Source organism: Pipistrellus kuhlii, unplaced genomic scaffold, assembly GCF_014108245.1.
Source record: "Pipistrellus kuhlii isolate mPipKuh1 unplaced genomic scaffold, mPipKuh1.p scaffold_m20_p_7, whole genome shotgun sequence".
Classification (NCBI taxonomy): domain Eukaryota; kingdom Metazoa; phylum Chordata; class Mammalia; order Chiroptera; family Vespertilionidae; genus Pipistrellus; species Pipistrellus kuhlii.
Genome location: NW_023425573.1, coordinates 62,558,955 through 62,584,228, shown reverse-complemented (window position 1 = coordinate 62,584,228; position 25,274 = coordinate 62,558,955). Strand labels below are relative to the sequence as shown.

The following is a 25,274-nucleotide window of genomic DNA, read 5'->3' as shown; positions in this document are numbered from 1 at the left end:
ACAGTTTCTTTTCTATCCCTTTTATAAAAAAAAAGAATACTTTCTTTTTAGAGCATTAGGTTTATAGAAAATTGAGCAGATTGAGTTCCCATACATCCCTATCTTCCTCATTTATAATCCCCCCTATTATTAACACCTGGCATCAGTGTATTCACATTTTACATTTCATGAAACAAGACTGATGCATTATTAACGAAACCCCATGGTTTACATTGGGATTCATCCTTTATGTGGTACAGTTAGTTATTTGGGTTTTGCCAAATGCATGATGACATGTAGTCACCATTATAATATCATACGGAATAGTTTCATGACGCTAAGGTTTTCTGTATTCTATCTATTCAACTCTCCATACTCCCCAACCTCTAGCAACATGATCTTTCCACTTTTCCTGTGTTTTTTTTTTCTTTTCCTGAATATCATCTAGTCTTTTATTTTAAATTTTCAGCAACAAATTCTATGTGTCATTTTTATTTATCTTCATAGAGTTGATGCATATGCAACCTCACAGGTGCCCATGTTAAGGTTAAACATTTCCATGTGCAACTCTCAAGCACCATATTCCTCAGGGATGCATCCCCAGTGTTCTGGGTGAATTCTGGCACACACAGACCCCTGTGTACTTCATCTTAAAGCTCCCCCACTCAACACCGACTCATTGTGGGCATAGGCAGTGGGTAAGAGTGCAGGCTGTGGGGTGACATTGCTGAATGTAAACCCTGACTGTAACAATGACTAGCTTTAAACCTTAGCTGTGAAAGAGAGAATACTACTAAGTACCTCCCAGTACTCTAAAGGCGAAATTGATCAATGCAAAGGAAGCGCTTAGAACAATGACTGGCTCAAAGTAAACATCCAGTTACATTTTTTTTTGTTGAGATTAATCTCTTTTCTTTTCTTTTCTTTCTCTGGCTCTCAAATAAAATTGCCCCTATCAGAATTTTGAGTTCACAATCTGAAGTAGCACAAAGTACAATAAAAACAAGATGGATAATGCAAAACTAGTTAATTGATTCATTTCTCCATATGCAAGAGGCAAATTAGTTTAGCCTTTAGGTGAATGGTGACTTGAGGTTCTGGGGTACTTGAGATCATGTATGAGAACATGTTCAATAAAATCACCTCCACCATGGAGAAGTTCACAGAGCACAGATGAGCTCACTATGAATTCCGTGTGACATAATGACCATCAATTCAAGCAGGGCAAAGAGGCAGAGAAAGATGCTCCATAAAGTATTATGTGCAATTAGTCTCAGCTGGCTTACATATGTTTCTACAGTCTCAACCCTAAGATTATTATGACAAATATGTAATGTAATGTCCTTTCTAATTCAAACCTTCAGTAAGACTACTCCAAGAAAATGCCATAGCTCAGATGTAACTTAGTTACAGATGTTTAAGGCAGGGACACCAATCCTTTAAATGTATTTCTATTATAACTGGCTAAAATAAGTATTCCCAATTTATTTTAAAAAAACAACAACTGGATTTGGGCTTTAATCATTACAAAACAAAGAAATCCTATGAGTTATTGATAGTAACTTTTACTCATCTTAATATAATTAATTTTAATAAAATATAGCTAATATTTTTAAAATAATGTAGTATTAAATTATCTGATAAATGTAAATATAAAAGAATTATTAATTTTTATATATAAAAGAATTATGAAAATTTTTAAAAAACAAAAGAGGCCTAGCTTAAAATATATTTTCTTTACTAAGCAACCCCTGCTTATCCTATTTAGATACTTGTCTTTGAATAACAGAAATATATACAGATCCAAAGAGTAAGAGGACCTAAAGAAGGTAGTGTCCAGCAGCTAGTCCTACTTTTTTACAAGAAATGTCCTTCAGTCATCTAAGCCTATGCCTGTTTTATTTATTAGGAAGTCACTAAATATCTTCATCTATGGAATAATTAGGAATTGCTCTTTAAATTTAGCATGCTTCAAATAAATAAATAAATAAATAAATAAATAAATAAATAAAAACATGACTGATAGCCACACTGTTGCAATAATTGCCTTGTTGAGGCAAGTGTCAGCTTCACTGGTGTTACTGATGCAGTTTTCATTGTCATGTTCCTCATCAACATCATCATTACCATCTCCATCACCGTCCTTGTCTAGTATTTGCAGGGCTTTGGTAAAGAACCCCAAAATATCCACTAGGAAGATGATTTTGCTCTCAAGTATGTGCATTCCACAGCAAATATTCTATGACATTGAATCTGTACATCTCTCTTCCACTGGCATTGAAAGTATCTGTTTTTGCCTTTTCCAGTTTTTTTTCCTTTTTTTTCTTAACAGAAACTTGATTAAGTTCAGGTAGCTATAATGCCCCATACTCTTACCACCACCAAAGCCCACATGACTTAGGGACTTTGAACCCAGTTCCAGATCTTGAGACGAACTCTAATTAATACAAATGCAAACAGCACAAGATATTTTCGTATGGACAGAAATTGTTCTAGGTATGAGAAAGGAACCTTATGTAGCCAGTTCAGGCTGAAGTAAGAGATTTAGAGTCCATATTTACCTGCTGCATGAGGATAAGGGAGCAGTTTTCCTGAGTTCCTATTGTAGTACCTTATGGCCATGGCAGGTAAGGAATTAGGATGTAGCAGTAGATGGCAGAGTGGAAATATGGGAGGGATATGGCTCTCTAGTGATGTCATTGCTACACCAACTCAGCCAAACCTGGACCCAACCAAGAGTGCTCTACTCTGGCCTTCCTCTTAAGTGAGAAAACAAATGAATTTATCATTTAAGCCAGCTGAAATTAGGATTTTTTTAAATGTCAAAAGCACTCTAAAACTTACTATTATTATACAATTTCAACTGTCTTTTCTTTTTCTTCTACCTCTACAATTATCCTCATTAATAATTGATTTTGTACTCGACTCTCAAAATTTTTGCAAACATTACATTTATTCAGAGTATGCTACAAAACAAAATATAAATAATAACCTAACAAGTATCAAATAAAATCCAAGACCCTCAATCTGGAAAACATGACCTTCTGTGAGTAGTAGCAAGATCTTAAGACACACAAATAGAATCATTATCATTCTGATGTCTAAAGAGTTGAAAATAAAATGTTCTCATGGTGTTTTTTCCCATTTCAGAGAAGAGGGTATTTAAGCTTTAGGAATTTGGAACCAGTTATTTAAATAAATTGCCCCCACATGTGGAGATGTCTGTTATTTCTGTCATTGGTCAGAGTATAATCTAGTTGTTTATCTAATTATATATTTTCCAGGCAAAACTTTAATAGGTGAGTTGGATATATGAAACAAGAGTAAAAATTGAATCTAATGAAAATGACTTATTATAGATAAAATAACAAACCTGGATTCTGAGTATTCAGGGGAGTGAAAAAACTTTGGAAAAAGATGAGCCCTCACAATTTAAAATACCTTTTGAAACAAAGGCTTTGACATGCTAATCTTTTTTGTATTTAATTGTTAATAACCAAAAGGCAAGTAAAGAGGAGGAGGAGGAGGAGGAGGAGGAAGAGGAGGAGGAGGAGGAGAAGGAGGAGGAGGAGGAAGAGGAGAAATAAATCAGATTGTGGTTATAGTGGCAGAGACAGTCATCTGTAAACCTAGAAACTCATGCTTGTCTCTTTCTAAGATGTGGAGTGGTTGACAATTTCTCAAATAGAAACTATATTTTCCAGTACCCCTGATTCCAGATGCAACAAATTGACTAGATGGCACTGCCGGAATACAACCAAAACGGGGCATAGCACCACTGAACTAAAGTTTTAATAAAGTAAATGTGCCTTTTTTCTCTCTGGTTAAAAATCAGAGCATGATGAGGCCCCAAGACATGATGATGAGAAACCATGCATTGGATTCTACCAAAAACAAAAAGGACATTTCTATCTTTCTGCCCACCAAAACTTTGGCAGCAACTATTACCATAAGAAATTCAAAAGTTGGTAGCATAAGTGAATACCTACCTTCAAGAAAACCTAAAATCTATTGGCTCAATGGTAAGGTGGCAGCAGCAGGCTACTGTTTGGGTCTAGAGATAGTCAAAATTAAAAATATTAGATTTTAGAAAATGACATTTGCTCCCTGGCCAGGTAGTTCAGCTGGTTAGAGCCTTGTCCCCATACACTGAGGTGCATGTTGGAAACCCTGTCAGGACAAATACAAGAAGCAGCCAATAAATGCCTAAGTGGAACAACAAATAATGTTACTCTCACTTTCTCACTATCTCTCTCTTTCTAAAATCAACAAGTAAAATTAAAAAAAAGGATTATATGCAGTGTATTGAAAAATATGTTGAAATAAAAACAAGTAGTTATTGAGCCCTTGGATTTAAAATAATAAATTTAAAAGTATAATATTTAAAGTTGTGTGCTTACTTTGTCAAAATGTTACCAAACAAAATAATGTAGGTTAGAGTTGGCTGGTTGATTGAAACAAAACAAAACACACAAAAACAAACAAACAAAACAAAAAAAGAGAAAGAGGTAAAAAAGAAGAAGAAAGGAAGAAAAAGAATCGAAGAATCCCACAACTGGGCCTCCCAGGTTTGGAAAAGCCAATTGCTTCTATGTCTTGAAAAATAAGAAAAAGTACTGAAAATGGCTTTGAGCAACAAAAGCCAATTAATACTTCTTGATTAAACAGAGGAATTTAGCCTTTAGACAAAAGGTGTTTGCTTCCCATTTCAATCCTTGTTTTCAGACCTCAAAATACACTAACAGGATAAAAGAAGAAACCAAAGGAGTGAGGTAGAAAGAAATAACTTGGATTTAATAATTATTACTAAAATGTAATTTTGAATGTGGTTACTGTAACACAGCATGGGAGAAAAAGAAATCCGTTTTCTACTAATTTTCAAGGGAAGTTACTAGTATAACTGCAAAAGCCATGAGCTTTTGTCTCTTTAAACTTTAAAATAAAACCCCTTTTATCTTTAAGCCTTGAAACAACTTGAAAGGAACAAAAAATAGTCTGAAATATATAGAGCCCCCACGGGGGAAGTTATTCCCCATTTTTAACTTCAGCTATAGTGTTGAGTACTGAAGACTAGAAAGGATCTCCCAAAGGAAGCGTAAGTAAAGGAGAACAATGGACAAGGAGAAATACCGCAGGGATAAGAAGCAACTAGACAAGTGACTTCCAAACCACCAGGACAGAAGGTCTTCACTTCTTTTGTCTGGCAGGATTTCATTACCACTCTGAACCAGCACTACTGTATGCCTCCTCTCTTTGGTTTTCAAATGGCAATTCTTATTTAATCACTGGCCCATGAATGTATCTAGGGTGTGGAGGGGACAATGGGTGCAGATATCTTTTCTTTTGGTTCACAGTTTGCTATACAACAAGAAAGCAGAAAGGACATGATGGAAATAATTGTTCATCTCCTGGAAATCTTCTACTTTGACCCAAGTATAGTACATTCTACGTATAGTAAGAAGAGAACACAGGAGTATTTGTTAGCCAGAAGAGAAAACAGTGGCAGAAATGGAAAAGTAGTCATTAAAAATGCAAGTGCTCACAGTGGCTGGTGTGGCTCAATGGGTTGGAGCATTTTGTCATATACCCAAAAGTTGTAGGTTCGATCACAGGTCAGGGCACAAAAGAAATAAATGAGAACATGCATGCTCTCATTTCCATGGTATGGTGTTGTCATGCACAAGAAACTTCCTAGCCAGACGCTATTGTGTCTATATATCTTCAACATGACTTGCTTTCTGCTCCTTGAGAGGAGAATAGCCAAGGCCACAAGAGATTCTGGACCCACAAAATGGGAGGAACCTCCATCCCAGAATCATCATGGAGAAAGGTGTCCACCAAATATGAATATCCTCAGTGGATTCATACTTGTGTATAAAATATAATTTTTTGTGTTATGTTGCAATTTTATTGATTTTTTTTTTAACAGAGAGAAAGGGAGAGAGATAGAGAGCTAGAAACGTTGAAGGGAGAGACATTGACCAGCTGCCTCTTGCACACCCCCCACCAGGGATGTGCCCGCAACCAAGGTACATGCCCTTGACCAGAATTGAACCTGGGACCTTTCAGTCCTCAGACCGACGCTCTACCACTGAGCCAAACCGGCTTTGGCTATGTTGCAATTTTAGAGTTTATAAAAGCAACTACCACTATTCTAATAAATATAATTGTTGTAAGGAGCATTTTATTGATACCACAAAATTTAGTGTGTCCCCTATGAAAATGATACACTGAGTGGCAAGATTATTATGATCCCAGAATGCATAATAATCTGGCTGCTAAGTGTATATAAAGATATATATTAGAGTAGGGGTGTCGAACTCAATCAGAGAAGGGGCCAAAATCTAAAATCCAGCCTAAATCGCGGGCCGAATGGTTTACTGAACAGTCATAAACTGTCATTGTGATGGAAACGCAGCGGAGTGCAGTGATGACAGCGCGGTGCGGGCCACATTGCAAGGCCTGGCGGGACGGATTTGGCCCGCAGGCCTTGTGTTTGACATGTGTATTAGAGGCCCAGTGCATGAATTTGTGCATGGGTAGGGTCTGGCCAGCCTGGCCAGGGGGAGGGGACATGGGCAGTTGGCCAGCCTGCCTGCTGGTCAAACTCCTGGTCGAGGGGACAATTTGCATATTAGCCTTTTATTATATAGGATATACACTGAGTGGCCAGATTATTATGTGTACAGAGAACATAATAATCTGGCCACTCAGTGTATTTGTCTAATGCAGTCATTTTCACTAATAAGTAATTAAAAAATTTTTTCCCCACTAATAAATAATTAAATTGTATATAAGCAATTAAAATAATTTATTAAACTAAATTCATAATACAACAAATAACATGAAAATAACAGAATATTTTTTTGTTTCCTTAAAAAAGTGAATCCAAGATATTATCCATTTATAGGCTTTTTGGTCATTGTAGAGTTTCAAACACTTTACATATGTCCCACACTGCATTTATGAGATAAATTGATTACTTGGGTGTACCTTCAGTTAATTAATTTTCCAATTCTAAATTTCATTCTGCCACCTAGACTGAAGACTTCCAGAAATTAGAAATATTTTATGTAATTTTAAAATTGCATTTTATGTCACATGAAACAAGATTTAGAAAGTCAATATAGAGATTTACTAAATAGTTTGGTTGTTGATGATGTTACCATAACTATACCCAGTCATTATGAAGAACAAAAATAAATATTGTTTGCTTTGTTTTTACCAAAGAGCATTACATTATTTTATGATGTCATTAGGGCACATTTCATCTGTAGTTAAATATTTAGGTAAGCATAAATATTTTGATACCACATTTCTCAGTTTAATTGAGAAATAATTGACATGCATCCCTATATAATAAGTTCAAGGCATACAACATAATGATTTAATTGAGATATATTGTGAAATTATTACCACAATGGATTTAGCTATCACCTATCTTCTCATACAAAAAAACCCCAAAAATCCCTTTGTGATGAGACCCTTGGGAATAACTCTCTTAACAACTTTCCTAGGTATCATGCAGAGTGTTAGCTATAGTCATTGTGTTTTATAATATTGTACATTTCTAGTATTTAGAAGTTAGTACCTTTATATTTTTTTTAACTTATATTTAGAAGTAAATAACTTTTGACCATCTTTCTCCACTTTCCCTTCCTCTCACCCTCTGCCCCTGGGAATCACAAGTCTGACCTCTTTTTCTAGGAGTAGTTTTTTGTTTGTTTATTTGTTTGCTTTTAAAGAGTCTACATAAAAGTGAGATCACAAAATATTTGTCTTTTTCTTCTAACTTATTTCACTTAGCAGAATGTCATAATGGTACTATTTCAATGTTATTGCTTTTTTATAGCTGAGTAATATAGATAGATTAAAGGTAGGTAAAATCATAGAAATACAGTTAACATTATATAATGATAGCTACTTGAATAAGCTATAGATAAGAAAACATTGGTGGGGGGGAATGTTGAGTAATTCATACAAATCTATAAGATTTTGGATCTTGTCATTGTACTGCATTAAACACCCATTGAATGTAAGAAGAATGTGGCAAAAAACTCCCTTGGCACTCTCTTTCATATAGATGAATTCAGAAGTCAGTCCACCTAAGTACTGCTCCTATGTGTAGGACAAAGATTCTATAAAATGTACACTAATACCCACAATAAAACAGTTCATCTTATTTTTCAGTATTTTTAAAAAAAGAAACTTTAATATCAAGATGTCCAAGGGAGAAACACAGTATTTCAGTACATCAACTCAGGAGCATTATCATTAGAGCTATTGGAATGTCTCTATTTTTCTTGGTTTTCTTCTAATGAAGAGGAATATACAAGAAGATTCTATTGTTAACTACAATATGTTTACACCGACTTAAGAAATACATGTCTCCTTAAACATTGGGGAGGCATATCTGATTGTAGAAACCTGTCACATAGCTAACTTGAAGTAGTAAAGAAGGCGGGGAGATTATCCATCTTTCTATCATCTAGTTAACTATAGAACTATAAGTGTGTGCCTGTGTGTAGGGTAGTTATGCCTTAAAAAATTAGGACTAACAATTTGCAACCCATGAAAATGAAAATGTGAATTTCAAAAGATTAGGACAGTTACAAATTGCAGATCGAGTATGAGACTTCTCAAGCCTGATACTTCTATGAGGAGAAGAAGAATACATAGAGGCACTTCTTCACATGCTTACTCATATCCAAAGCCCTAGCAACTTCAGTACCATCTATCCTCAAATCAATGGGCAATGGTTAACTGTGGGGGTTGCAATCTATAGTGTTAATTTTCCCACAGTATAGTCCGAGGACTTAATAGTCAACTGACTGCAACAATCCTAGTTATATGTCCTATGGCAAGTGAATAGTGAGTGAAGGCTCTCACTGGGAACCTGGGCTGGCCTTAGGAGCCCCTAACAGAGTGAAAAACCTGATGTTCATCCCAACGGTCTCCTTGTTATAAAACTCCGTTTGTGTACATAGGTGAACCTGCTTCATTTTCTTGTTTCCCACATTCGCACAGCATCTCAGGTTGGAATCTCATTAGTCAGTCCTGCTCCCTGATGGCTGTTAATTTTAATTCTATCTTTAATTCCTCAGCCATGATTAGTTTTACCAACAGTGAGGATGCGGGGGGGGGGGGGGGGGGGGAGTGTGGTGATGGGAAAGGGCATATTAACTATTAAATACTGCCAATCTCTCCTGTGTAAATTCAACTTCTGAGATTTGTGCTTCACTCCTCTGCCTCCGGGCAGATAGCCTGCTCATGCTGAGAACAAAAATAACACACTTTCCCCTCAATACTTACATGGGGTTATGGATTCACAAATAAATCCTGCAAATTGCTCTCTCCCTCTGCAAGTCAAAAGTCCATTCTCCATAGAGAGAGGTTATACATTGAACTTGGAAAAATTTCAATTTCTGCTGTTTCATAGGAGATTTTCCCTCTCCCTCAACTTAGCCATCACATGACTATTGATTTGGGATCTATACATGGCACCCTAAATCTTCAAAATATATTTTTTCCCAAATTTTCAATCCCAACTTCAGTACTATTTTTAAAATATCTCTTTAAATTTATATAGTTTCTTTAATACTTATCAGGGTTAGGATTAATTCATCCCCCTTTTTTCAGTATTGTTGAAACAATTTTGACAATCATGGTGGAATAAATTCTTGCATCCAGTTTAGTGTGATGATTTTATTTTATAATTTTTTAAAATATATTTTTATTTATTTCAGAGACGGAAGGAAAGGGAAAGAGAGATATAAACAACAATTATGAAAGAGAATCATTGATCGACTGCCTCCTGCATGCCTCACACTGGTGACTGAGCCTGTAGCCCCAGGCACATGCCCTGATCAGGCATCAAACCATGACCTTCTTGTTCATAGTTGCTTAACTATTGAGCCATGCCAGCCGGGCAGTGTGATGATTTTAATAGGAAGTTCAGGGCCATGCCTTAGAAACAAAATTATAAACTAGCTCACTCCTGCCTTTAGCTATAATTCTCATTAGGCACAAATACTACATGGTTTATTTTTTTTGAAACAAAAATGTGTGATATTAGATGCTTCTTTGTACCCTTTTATGTAAACATATTTAAAAACACAGGTTAAATGGCAAAGAAAACTAGGAAAGGATTTTATTCTTTTGAAAGACCTTAAAGTTAATTTAAATACATCTTGCAAAAAATCAATTATTAAAGTAATGTTGCCTCTGCTACCTTCCCTATACTACAGTTACTCTGTACAACCTACAAATTTCTACATATACTTCATATTTATTCCCAGGCTATATCACTTTTATTTCTCATGTCTTCACCTCTTTATCAGTACTTTTTAATATAATAGTTTAGTCTATGTAAAATAAACCATTTTTGAAAGGTTGTAGTAGACATAATGGTATCATAAATGTTAAACACATTAGCAGTTATTTTTGAGGCAACATGTAAAAGAGAAACTCATATTCTATAGCTCAGAAAGTGTTAGGATAGGATTAATATTATTCAAACATTTTAAAAATAAGTTTTTTATTGATTTTAGATAGAAAGGAAGGTAGAAGGAGAGAAAGAGAAACATCAATTGGCTGCCTCCCCCCATCTCCCCCCCCCCACACACACACACACAACTGGGGATTAGGCCCTCAACCCAGGCATGTACCCTGACTGGGAATAAAACCTGTGACCTTGCAGTCCATGAAACAATATTCAACCAAGTGAGCCACACCAATCAGGGCATTACTCATTATTTTCAAGATAAGAAAAAGGGTACAAAGAAGCATCTAATATCACACAACTAGTTTTTGGTGCAGCCAGAATTTGGATTCAGGGAAAGTGACTCCAGCATCAAGTTCTACATCATGAAACAAACAGAGACAAATAGCAGCCACCAGAAATGGCAGTTTTAATGCTGGTAGGGCTATGGTCTCCATGCCACCTTTCAATCTAATGGAAATTTCTTCAAGAAAATATATTGCCAAAATTTGAAAGGTAAAAGAAAAATTTCAAGAAACATCTCCAGAATTAGTAATCTATATGCAAACAATGAAGAGCAATTTTTTAAAAATCCATAGAAGGAATAAAAATAATACTATAATATGCCTTTGATAAAAATGGAATAGAAGGTTGACACAGTGAAGTTAAATGTTTAGCCAAATGAAAGATATTTTTTCAATGCAGCCTTTAGGGATGTAAGTCCAATCTTTTTCTATTTCCATCATTTTCAGGTCAAGTTCTTAGAGTCAGGTCAAAATTTAATATATTCTCATGTTTCCCAACTGAAGTTATAACCAAAAAAACAAAGATATATCACCCACACAATTAGGAAGAGGTGGGAGAAAAGACAGCTTGCATATTTCTCCTCTAGTGGGCCATGCATCGGAGTCCTTGTCTCAACTGTTCAAATTACTCTCATGCAAGCCCCAAAGTTAAAGCTAAAGGAAAACACCCACTATTACTTCCCTAGGCAGCATCACATTGATCCTAGCCAAATATCTGATATTAAAAGAAAAGTAGAATATATTTGAAAGTGTTCTATCACATCTAGGCTTATATTTATAAAAGAGCAGAGCGTTTCCTTCTCTGATTTCTACTACTTTGTTGAGATTGAGCAAATGCAAACAAAAAATGTCAAAGAACTTATTATGATAAGTGACACATGACAAAGTTCCATTTATACAGTTACTAGGCCCAAAGGAATCCAGCCTAGAACAGTGCAAACAATGTGGATTTTTCTATTTCTAATTCCTTGGACAAAAATGACAAAATATGGTTCTTTCATAATGACAGGGAGAAATAGGAAGCTTGAGAACATAGACTATGTAGCTGCATAGAAATGGAAACGGTGTCCACATATATATTTTAGATGGGCCATTTTATTTGAAAAGCATCTCTGGATCTTTATTATAAGAATAGGGTGGGCAAAAGAGGTAGAATGAGGAGAGAAATACAATAGTTTCACCTTCTAACATTTTGACAGACAAGGCTGTCTAAAGGCTAATTTGAAATTCAGTTAGCACAAACAGGGAAAAACACGCAAGCAAATATCTTTCTAAACAGAATGCCGAAAGGATGTTGTTAGCGCATTTGTAAATTTCCAGTTTTTTCTTACTACACTTCTCCAACAATGCGAACAAATCAGTTTAAATACAACTTCTTTTACTAATGCCTCTTGAAGCATCGCTGCAGTCAGAACAAGTCAAGGAACCATCTGCTGCAAATACAAATAGAGCCCCATTCAGGAATTATATTACACTGCCTTCCTAGCTAAGTTCTTACGTGCAAGCTGTTCTTGTCAAAATCAGAACCATTGTGATGATGCATCTTAATAGTCAATCAGACTTTAAGTAAAGAGTGACAAAAGTCCACATATGGATGACAGCTGTTTCTTCAGTAAATATTTTCCCATTTATTGAACGGAGGCTTATGGCAGCTTCGGATATGTTCCATCAGACATTTCAGCCTGAACTGCCTGGGGATGATTCAAGCAATAAGGATAAAATTCAATTTTCACATCTTTGCTACAGCTTACACCTGAAGAAACAACAGATCCTCCAATAAAAGTGGTACATTGTGTCATTAATTTGACAATGTCCTTGACTAATACTGATAATGACAGACCTAAATTGATGACTATACTTTCTTTGCTCCTTCCCCTGGAATACTAGCATTTGAAAAAATTTTAAAAATATATTTTTATTGATTTTTTTTTTCAGAAAGGAAGAGAGAGGGAGAGATAGTTAGAAACATCAATGAGAGAGAAACATTAATCAGCTGCCTCCTGCAAACCACCTACTGGGGATGTGCTCACAGCCAAGGTATATGCCCTTGACCAGAATCGAACCTGAGATCCTTAAGTGTGCAGGCTGACACTCTATCCACTGAGCCAAACCAGTTAGGGCAGCATTTGTAAAATTTAAGTAAAACTCATGTTTTACTTATATGATTGACTTTCTAATCATATAAAAGAGTTGATGGAGATTTAAACATTTATGAGTACTTTTGATAAATTATTAAATATTAGAAAAGATTAATAAGCCTTTAGCCAAAAGAAGCTCAGATGAGATCTCTTTTTAACCAAGGAAATGGCTTACAAAACTGGGAAGTCAATAAAAATGTGCAGATACTGTTTCTCAGCATCTGTCTGGTAAACAACAGCCTTTTTTTCCCCTTTCTTTCTTTAATGCCAGTTGTTAAAAATCAACATTTAAAAAATATTGAGCATGTAGTCATATTCCACAACTGTCATCAGACTCCAATCTTTCTTCAAAATAGAAATTACTTCAGATCTAACACTAAAACCAGGAATGTCTTACCCTGCTATTGGATCCACGGCTATTGCCTTAGGATTGTGAAGCTCCAGATCAATCAGGGTGACACACACAGACCCGTTGTAATTGCAAACAAAGATCCGGTCACTGACATGGTCCACAAAGTAGAGATTTCTGGTGAGCCAGTCAATCGCCATGTGCTCCACATCTGCAAAACACACACACACAAAATCATCGGATCACAGGTGCAAATCGAGGATCATGAGCCGAAGTGTACATAGGTCTGCCCAAACCATCCCAGAGGACATTTTGGGAATAGAGGTTGTTTTAAGATTTAAAAAACAAAAAACAAAAAACCTGCAAAGAAAATATGTTGTTATGCCAAAATAAGTGATTTAAGTATTCTGTAAAAAACAAAACAAAAGTTTCTTGAACTGATTTAAGTATTCTGTTAAAACAAAAATTTCTTGATAACAATCTTCTTGCTTTGTAAAGACCGAGGATGACCTAGACACAAATAGATAAAGAGCTTGTAAATCCTAAAATATAGTTATTACAATAAAATTTTACTAGTTTTTGCATTTACCCAAAATAATTCATTAAACCCAATTGTCATAACTGGCTCAATGGCACAACTAAACTTTTTGGTAGTAAGAAGGGTGAACATTTTTTGTGAACTTAAAGTAAATCCTTATTTTCAGATCCTCTTCTGTTACAAAAAGGAAGGGTGGAGAAGATGGGAGAGGAGATCTGTAGGAGCCTTTGTTTATAAAATGTTTCCAAAGCTTGGGAGTAAAGCAAAAGGAGGGGTGAAATGTTTTTTTCAATGACGTGTGTAGGCATTGTGAGACAGGCCTGCTCAAAGATGAATTAATTCTCTAGAAGAGTGATGTTCAGTAGTACTTGCTATGATGATAGAAATACTTTATATTTGTGCTGTCCAGTAAAGGAGCCACTAGCCACATGTGTAGTGAGCTCTTAAAATATGGCTAGTACAACTAGGAAACATAATCTTCACTATATTTCATTTTAATTAATTCAAATTTAAATATTTAAGAAATGTAGGGAGCTAGTGGCTGCTATGGATGCTGCAACTTTAAAAAAAAACATGTTTGACTTGAATATTTTCTATTTGATCAGATTGTAAAATTTCATGCTAATTAGATGTTTTTTTCTGATAAAAAAAGATAATCCCAAACCATTAACCATTTTTAAATCTAATCTATAAATCTTATTTAAAATTATTTTCCTTTAAAATACCTATTGTATAAATGTTTTATTCTACTAATGCTCTTAAAGTAGCAATATTGGACTGGTTCCCTCAATAATGCCTTAAATAAATACATTTCTGATTTTTATTCATTCCTAAATTTTATGAGTCTTATTTTTATGTATGGGTATTATACTTCTATGCCTCTTTGTTTGAACTCACAATGGATCTATGATTCATTGACTAAGAAGTACTTTCTTCTTCAATCTGAACCTAAACATTTCTCCAACTCTATGCTTCAAAAGAATTCCTTAGTAACATGCTGCTTCAGTTCATATACTCTCAATAGAAAGATGAATGAAGATGCATGTGCCATCATTATTATTTATAACGGTATATTGTCAAAGCAAAACGGAGCAAGCAGCGGCTTTGTGGGAATGTTTACCGTGCCTTACAAGGACAAGAAGAAAGTGGATATTGTATTAATTGGAAACGCATTTTCAAACAAGTGATTACAGTTTCATTCCTAAATTACACAGTCCTTATAAGCATTTAAATGTTTCATGCAACACATGGAACTTTTTTTCTCAACCAGTTCAGCAACCAGAATTTTCATTTATTTATTATTTGCTTATTTATGTATCCTCACCCAAGGATATTTTTCCATTGATTTTTAGAGATTGTGTAAGAGAGAGGGAAAGAGAAAGAAACATCAATGTGAGAGAAACACATTGACTGGTTTCTCCTGCACCCGCCCTGACCAGGGCCAGCACTGGGGAGGAGCCTGCCATCAAGGTATTTGCCATCCACCAGAATTGAATCCAGGACTCGGTCCAAAGGGCGACACTCATTCCATTGTGCCAAACCAGCTAGGGCAGCTACCAGGATTTTTAAAAATATGAACTATTTCTCAGTCTCCAGACATCTGTAAATGTATGCTTTGTTTAGTTTGTTAATCTTTTTGTATTATTATATCAGCTTCTGCACAGAACTCACTGTTTCCAATGTCACTGTACATATCTTGGATTCAGATAATATGTCAGACTATGTTCAATGATCCATCCCTCATGCTAGGCATGCAGTTGGTTTAGTGTATGCACTTGTAATTCGAGACAAATTATCTGTTTGACAGTGTTTACACCTTCTTTCAACTCAGTATCATAACTACCCAAGTTTGAAGGAGCAAGGTCTCACTAAATAGCCTGATAATTAGAAAACACTTAGTAATTGTAAGAATTGGTTTAGTTTCTGATATTTGAAGTTTCTATCTGATATTAATGAGATTTTTATTAAGATTGGAAAATTAAAGCAATTGAAATTCAAGTAAACTGATGATGATAGATAGATAGATAGATAGATAGATAGATAGATAGATAGATGATAGATAGATGATTGATAGATAATAGATAGATACATTTGGCTAAAATGATTTGAGCATTTTAGGAGAGAGGTGAATTTTTCTAAAAACATATTCACATTTCATTTTCTGATATATAACAAAGTTCATTGGAAATTCCTGAAGATAGCTATAATTGTTTTATGACATTATATTACAAAATAATTTCTAAGTTCTTTGTAGTAAGACCTTTATTATTTCCCTAGAGGCCCGATGTACGAAAATCCGTGCACTTGAGGGACTCCCTCAGCCTGTCCTGCGCCCTCTTGCATTCTGGGAGCTCTTAGGGATGACAATTGGCAGGCTGATCAGGGGATAGAGCCACTAGCGGCTGACCCCGCCTCCCCATTGTCCCTCTACCACTGCTGGTTGTCACCACCCCCCATCCCCCATGGACACCCTCTCCCTCTGCCTACTGGCACTTGCTGGCCTCACCTCCCCCAACCCCATCTGGTTGTTGGGTTGATTTGCATATTACTCTGGAGATAGAGTGTTATTTTCCTGGGGTTTGCCCCATGGCGCTTCAGATGAATACACTCGGAAATGAATGCACTTCTACTTTTAGAATGCAGAAAGAAGAGTGTCTTCAGTTAGTTTAGGCTGCTACAACGAAACACTATAGACTGTGTGTCTTAAACAATAAGCATTTATTTCCCACTGTTCTGGAAGCTGGGATGTTCAGGATCAAGGTGCTAGCTGATTCCGTGTCTGGTGAGAGGACTCTCTTTCAGGTTCAAATAAATACCTGCAAATACCTGCCCCCCCTCCCCGCTGCTTTTTAAATATGTCTTTAATTCAAACACACACACACACACACACACACACACACACACACACATGTTTCTCATTCCCTCCCACTTTACCCCCTTCTGCCCAGCCCCCAACCCCCCTCCAATGACCTTTTTTTTTGTATCCAAACATGGGAGAGAGAGAGTGAGAGTTCTGGTCACCTCGGATTTAATAAGGCTATAAATCCCATTGTGGGGTTCTATTCTCACAACCTTCCCTAAACCTATTGTAATTACACTCAAAGACCTTTCTTCCAAATGCCATCACATTGGGAGATTGAGCTTCAACCTAACAATCTTGGGGAGGACACATTCAGGTCATAGCATTCAGAACTATAGAAATCACAATTCATATTGAAATCCACATATGATAACTAAAATAATTGCTAACAATAATTTCTGAAATATCTCATATTTATACATTACATCAGCAATTTTCAACCTGAGTGCTGTGGCTCACTGGTATGCCATAGAATTATTAAAACATGTAATACCTGACTATTTAGTCAGGGATATTGACCTCTTTTCAGTTAGTTTGTAAAATAGAATAAATGACAACAGCCAACACAAAACTGGTCCATTGTAAATTAATCAAATTTATACCTTTTTTTTGTCAGATTGGCAGAAAATATAACGTATTTTTTTGTGCTGCAGAATTTTAGTCATTAGTTTAAGTGTACCATGAAATGAAAAGGGTTAAAAATCACTACATTACATATTACCTCAATACCCATCTTAGGTTCTATTTTGGATTTAAAAATACCTATTTTTAAAACTCTCATTTTCATTTGTAAATATCACTTGATCTTGGAGCAAGCCAAAATATCATTATTAATCTTAATGTTTCTTATTATTTAAGTTCCAACAAAAAGTTCTAAGAAAATTAAGTATTTGTTGTATATCTGGCTAGAATAATCTTTCAATACTTAACTTTTTATAATAATGCTTAGAAATAAATCAGATGACACATTCAAAATGAACTACCAAAAATGAATTCAAGGGGGGGAAAGTTGGAATATGCAAATAAATAAGTTTGAGCTTATAAAAATAATTATCTTGATTCTACATGTAATTTTTTGTAAATATTATCCCAGAGACATAGGATGTGTACATTAATAGTCTCAAAATAATAGCTCGATGTAAACAGAGAGATGATTATTTGCATAATTGACACATTATAAGTATTTTCCCTCAATTATCTGTACTTTAAAAACAAACACCTTTTTTCACAAATTATCTAAGTAACTGCTATAATTTTCAATGGCATTTTGTGTAATTGCAATCATAATGTACTCTTTTAAGTTAAAAATTTTTGTGGTGATACCCTTGTATACTTCTAATTTACTTAATTATATTTTTCTTACAATCAATTACTCAAAGCTTTAAGACAGAGTAAAATATCTAAAACAGAGGGAAGGTTAAAAACCTTTATTAATTTTTTTATTCATATTTATTAATTTTTATATTACTTTCCTTTTTATTGAATTTACTGGGGTGACATTGGTTAATAAATTTCTAGAGATTTCAAGTGTATAATTGTATAATACATCATCTGTATATTGTATTGTATGTGTACCACTCCAAGCCAACAATTTTTAAAGTACTAATTTTAGAAGAAAAATTAAGCATCCTTAGAGGAAATATGGAAAGATTATTTCATATTGACTCACTTCTAATTTTTAATTTATTAAAGTGGATTCAAAACACTAGGAAAATATTTACCTTAAAATTCCACCATAAATTCTGAAAAAGCAACAATTTCTACTTTTTCACCAGTATTTACACATATTTTTAATTTTTTTTTCACAATTAATTTGACAGTAATCAAATTTTAGTAATCAAGTTTTAAAAATACAATGGAAGGGTCCTGTTCAGAAGTTCAGAGATAGTTAAATATCTCTCTTGGAGATAACAAAAATCTAAGAACAAAAAGATAATTTTTTCAAAACCCACATATGTTCCTCAGTTGAATTCAGTTAGGGCATCTTACTTCCTGCCAGATGTGACCCTTCCCCCCATGTCTATGAAGGAAGATGTTCTTAAACTTGAAGATTTCCTAAAGTCAGGGGTGAGGAGACAAATAATAGATTGGGCCTTATGGGCACCTTAGAGAAAATATGGGAATCTTTTCGTTAAGTACATTGATGATTCCAAGGAAAGATATGAAATTGAAGAAACCACACCGTGACATACATACTCTGAATAAAAATAATATGTGGAGGTGAAATATTCACATACACACACACACACACACACACACACACACACACACACACACTCCACAGAGCCACTTCAGCCGGAAAAATATTTTCTTTTTAATTCCTAAAAAAGAAGAACAAAACATAGTAATCGCTGGTTTCTATACTGATTTTATTTTGCTCATAAGTAACTATGGTCAAACAAGAATTTATACTAAGAGAAATATGACAATAACTATATTTATACTGTCATTAACATGATAAATTCTTACAGAATATTTCAAGCACATATCTAAACATCAGATTTACAATTTCAGAAAATCCATTTGAGTTGTTCACCAAAGGATTACCGGGCTTTGGAGTATTACTTCATGCTTACCAGCCTCCCCGCAAAGGGATATATCAACCAGAATGTCAATTTGTTAATTTATGACTACTTATAATGAAGCCCTTGTAATCAATAGGATAGCACAATTACTAACATACACCATCCTAACAAATGCCTTTCTAGAATTATTGTATCTGAAAAAACAAGCCTCAAAGTTCTTTGAAAAGCACAGAATCAAAGCAAAGGAAACTTCATAGACCCGAGGGTTAGGCCTTCTAAATTTTATGAGGTGCTTAGAAAGTTATTAGAGCTGCACTATAAATTCTACCCTTTTGACAACTAGAGTATCTCAGCATAGTTTGTCTATCTATCTATCTATCTATCTATCTATCTATCTATCAATCTATCTATCAATCTATTGATCTACCGATCTATCAATCTATCTATAGATATATTATTATATCTATATTCATATATATTTATATATGTTTATATATATAAATTTAGACCAATATTTCACAAGTATTTTAAAATTTCTTCACCATTTCATCATTTGACATTTCTTTTCTGCTATCAAGAGGTTTTGTCACCATACTTTCATCCAACTCATAAAAATTATTTATTATAGTTAAATCAGATACCCCTTGATATTGCTTACGTTTCTAAGTTCTAGAATACTTTTTGCTAACATCCTCAACCACTAGTTTCAGTAATTAACATCATGGATTTTAAAACATGTTTCATGACTTATTCATAATGAAAACAGCATTGTGTTTTCCACATTTCAGATTGATAGATAAAGAGAACCTGCCTAATGCTACCTTCTACCTGGAATAGACAAGTGTGATGGGGCCATCAAGATATTCCCACTTTGATTACTAAAATTCATAAAGTTCTATACAGCATCAAGACAAATTTAGAATAAAAAATGTTTGTGTTGTGAATGTGTAAATTACATTTTAACAACTTCAAAAAAAATATGAATACTTGATGTTCAGCATCTTCCTAATTTCTGTGTTGGTGAGTTTCAAGAATATTGCTAAATGATAATACAATAGTAATTAAGTTCTTCATAGCATGGCAACTGAGCTAACAATAAAGACAAATTTATAGAGGAACTGAATGCCCAGAGTTGTCTTTTTTCTTTTTTTTTCTTTTTAAGTGGCATTCAAAATGGCCTTTTATGGTTGTGTTCTTGTTGTAAATCAGAACAGTTTACTTACTTCAAAGTACAAATCCATCTAATGTTAATGTAAAAATTTAAGAATAATTTAATACCAATACCTACAACATGGAGCATTTGGAATCAAGAAGGAAATTCTGCTAGTTCTCTAAAAATGCATCCTCAGATAAACAGCTTTGCTAAATTTAACTCTTTTTGTTAGCTTGTTTGTTTGCTTTGAGCTTTCAATGAATGGCCTGATAACTCTGCTAAAATTCAAGAGTGCAGCAGGAATACATTATTGCATTAAGCACACACACACACACACACACACACACACACACACACACACATAGCAGTCATGTCTCACAAAAAGTCATTTTTATGTTTCCATATAAATATGCTAAATAGAAGAAGAGAAGCTATTAAGAGATATAAAATGTTTAATAAAACATGAATTTCCTTATAAAACAGCATTTACTTAAAAATGCATCTCTGGGAATAGTTATATCCTCCTGGAGTATGTACTTTGGATTCTTCACAGATGTTCCCTAGGAAATACTAAAAGAGCAGTTACTGCAATCAAAATTTTGTGCAGTATTTGTATCTTACAAGGTACACTGATCGAAAAGTCTGAATTCTAAACAGCTAAAACAAAGAAAGAGAGAAAAAAAATGCCACCATTTGCCTGGCCAGGTTCCCTCCTTAGGTTGGAGTGTCAACCCATACACCAAAAAGGTCTCAGGTTACCTTGTTGGTCAGGGCACATACCTAGGTTTCAGGTTCTATCCTGGGTCTGGATGCATATGGGAGGAAGCTGATAAATGTTCGTCTCTCATATAGCTGTTTCTCTCTATCTTCTCTCTCTCTTATCTCTCAAATTTATAAAAACATATTCTCAGGTGAGGACTAAAAAACAAACGCACACTTTTTTTTTATGGGAGGGAGAAATCTAGTCTCATTGATTTACAAGAGAATGACCATATTGCCTTTTCAGTTCTCAGCTAGGAGCAAACCAATTCCTGAACTTTTTATAATGGATACTGAAACCAGAACTGACCAACTGTTGAACAAACTTCATCTCCAATGAAGAATAAAAAGCATAAATTCTGGATTCAAGGTAAGTCCTCTGTCAGGACTTCTCAGAGGCGGAGAGACACAAAGAATACCCTGACTCTGCTCTTTATGACCCAAACGGCATCTGGGGCTTTGATGATAGCTAAGTTTTTTGGATTGGGATCAGAAGCACACCCACCATTTTATGCATCCAATTACCTAAATACAAGATAGCAGAACTTCCTTCCTAATAAAACGTCTACAAGGATCAATGGAAGGAGAAGGGTTAAAAAGTCTACTGTGTTGTTCTGTTTGATCTCTCTACTAAACAGCTGACTTTTATTGTAAGAGCTTTGGCTCCAATACTGTTTAATTATTACTGAGAAAACTAACAAAGATTTGGTCAAGTTCTTCCTATGGTCATTGATGTTAAATTTCAAAATAAATCTACAGGCACACACCATAGGAAGTCAGAGACTGAGCCTAAATCAAAGCCAGTAGTATCTGAACAGACCCAGTAACTGAGAAACACCAAGACTAACATGTGAGGCTGTTATCTAGACCCAGATCAGACCTTACTAGCCATCATTCAGACTAGTTTTCTAAATATCTGGTAGTGATTTGGTAGGGGCTCTCCAGAAATTGGCTCTACCCTTGTTCCCTCTAATTCTTAACTTCCCATCCTTTACTTACATCTTAAGCTTAAAGGAGCCACCAATTCGGGGGGAAACTAACAGGTCAACAGAAGATTAAAATACTGTGTATAATCCATTTGCCCTATGATGTCCTGGATCAGGTAGAAAGGGCTGCTCAGCTCAACAGTAAAATTTTTGGAAAGGACACGATACCTTATAAAATGAGCAAGAGATGATTGGTTATAGGAAATGAGAACTTATTTTATAGGTGAAGAAGCAGATTATACAAACATACATGCAAAACAGAAAAATAAGTGCCTGATAAGTGTAAGCACTGCTTTTTATGTGGATCATGGGATTTGAGTGGGAACAGGCAAGGTAGGTCAGCTGCCTGCAGAAAAGCCAGATGATAAAGTTTTTATTATTATTATTATTATTTTTTAAATTTTTATCCTGAGGTAAATGGGAAGCTGCTACATTATATAGCATGTAAAATTTCCTACACTACTTTGACCACAAAATCTTTTCCAAGAATGTCTTACATTTTTATTTTAATAATGAAGTATTGTGATCACTCTAGCAGATGTGTAGAGATTGAAGTGGACATATATGCCCACATTGGAACACTAGAGTGTATAATTTCATTAGTAATCAAAGAAGGCATTTTAAAACAATGTAAGTGACTTTTCATTAATGAGATAGAGAAATATAATTATATAGGGAAATTCATAAAAATTCAATATTTAAGTATACTAATATGCCTTGTAAATAAATTAGGCCAAGTTTCATTGATGATCTCGATATCATTATAAGACTGAATAAGCATAAGATGTTGCTTTAAAGTTGCAGAATCATCTTCTAAATGCAGACTCACTATGAGTTGACTGATTTGGAGTTAGTATTTGTACAGTTATAGGTGGATTATTGTGTCACAGGATTGTCTTTGAATTTTCAATAGGGTCACAGCCTGATTATTTTTGTCCAACCATACCTTAATAGATGACAATTGTAAAAAAGTGAAGTCTGTGAAATTCTTAGGCTGAACTGAGGTAAGTAGGGAATCTTACCTAATAATAGACAAACATGTAAGTTGACTATTCCTCCGCTATTCCCACAGCCAATCAGAGTGAGCATGCAGATTAGAAGGACAAATATGGCTGCCACCACAGAGTAGCCAGCTGGGGCAGGATGCCTGCTATGAGAGGTAGGGCAGAGGGCGAAGGGATCTATAGGAGCAACCCTCCCCGCAAAGACAAGACTGCAGACTCTGGAGTTTGCAGGGGAGACAAAGATGGCAGACTCCAGCCTGAGTCTGCAGTGAAGACGAAGGCAGCAGACTCTGGCCTGAGTGAAGGCCTGGGTCCCAGGAGCCGGAGGAAAACCGGTACTGGAAGCCAAGGGAAGGAAGGCCTATTGCATGAATGAATCTCTTCGTATAATGGGCCTCTAGTATTTAATAATCAAGAAAGGTCATTGATTAGTACTTACTGAGACCAAGAGGTAAAGATTTCTTCTTAATTTAAAAATTTTCAGTTTTAAGCTCATTTTTTCATTTGTAAACTGACAATTATAAACTGTATACAGTTCATATAATTTTTGTGATAACAATGAGGTATAGATTCAGAATTATTAATGTACTAGATAATATTTGGTAAGTTAATGTTATGTGATTATTAGAGAGTTGCTAACACAAGGGAAAGAAGTAAGACTGATCAACGACAAAGGTAAAATGTCAAAATCCAAATGTTATCCAATCAAGAAATGAGTTTAATAGATTGAGGCAGAGATTCACATAGAAAATTAGCTAAGGCTGAAACAGGCCCACAGCAAGGGAATGGGCTAATTCAGAAGTAAAGTCTATAAAGAATAAACAATCCTTTTATTTGTGTCCAGGTATAATCTGCTAGACTGGATCTGAGCCCATGAAAAGATCAAGACAAGCTGGTCAACTCCATATTATTGATAGAACCTGAAAAATGATATCAAATTTTGCAAAATATCAGAGAGTAACATATAGAAAATGAAAGTGTCAACTATTTATCTTGAGGAGAACAATCTGGTTCTGAATCATCTTTCTTAATAAGGGATAGCTCAGAAAATATTGTTATTTGTCTCAATAATATCTGTGCACTTTGTCCTGAGGAAATATCTAGATATCACTACTTTTGGGAACCCCATCATTTTTGTTGAATGTGTGTATTTGTGTCCCTACAACAGTACTCTCGAGGAAACATTTGGGAAATGATTAGTTATTGCAAATGTGCTTTCTTTGAATAGTTTATTAGAGAAATAATTTTTCTTACAAAATGTTTACTTTCAAAAATTTTCTTCAAAATCTGCAACTATCAGGCTCAAATGCTAGTTAATAAAAACAGGTATCTTTAAAAAGAATAAAATCCAATGAGAAATATAATCTCTAGCATTTTCCCCAATGTTCCTTGGTTAATTAATATAATTTATTAAGTATATTATTATCACTTGTCTTCAATTTTCCACAATATTTCTTAGGAGTATTTCTCAATGTTAAAGGTAGGCCTCTCTAGAGGGCCATATCAGAATCATTTGGTAAACCTTTGCAAGTGACATAGGCTTCCACAACTCATCTCATTCACTCCCTTTCCATGAGTCTTATGCCTTTTTCCTCCCATTTAGTGACTGTTTTTGTAAGCTGCTGTTGCTAATGCTAGTGCATCTAATCGATTTGGCTTGCTAAAATGAAAATCAATAGTTGAGGGCAGAGTGATGCTTAACAAAAGTCATGAAGTTTGACCTAGCTGAAACCCATATCCAATATTTTTTGTATGCTGCTATTTAGTTTCCAATTTTCCCTTCAGCCTAAAGGGAAAAACAATGTCTCCTTATTGCTTACAGTCGTTCATTAAGTTATAGATATTATTATTTGTGGAAGATTTGGGAAGTTCTTTGAAGGGCCAGTATTTTTCAATCTAATGTAGAAGAAAGTACATTGGATATGGATGTCTTATCTCTGCCTTCTTTTTAAATACTTGGTATTGCCTAATACAACTGAGTTTTGTAGTTGTTTTATCTATCATAAAACAGGAAGAGCACATCTCTCTGGCTTAATCCACAGAGATGTGTTGGGTATGCATGAGATGAGCTAATCAATAAAACATGTAACATCACAATAAATTATTTATCAATTTGTTATTATGCAAGTTTAAATGCAAGTCAGTTGGACTTATAATGATTGAGTTTCTCCTTATAGGTATACTTTAAAATTTTTTTA

At 34.8% G+C, this 25,274-nt stretch overlaps 1 protein-coding gene across 1 annotated transcript in view; it reads right to left on the bottom strand.

Moving 5' to 3' along the window:
• Positions 1–25,274, bottom strand: part of LRP1B (LDL receptor related protein 1B) — a 1,573,107-nt gene that overhangs the window by 786,498 nt on the left and 761,335 nt on the right. The window contains exon 7 of the mRNA XM_036421500.2: positions 13,300–13,462. Coding sequence (XP_036277393.2) covers positions 13,300–13,462 — 163 coding nt within the window. The remainder of the gene's footprint in view (positions 1–13,299; positions 13,463–25,274) is intronic.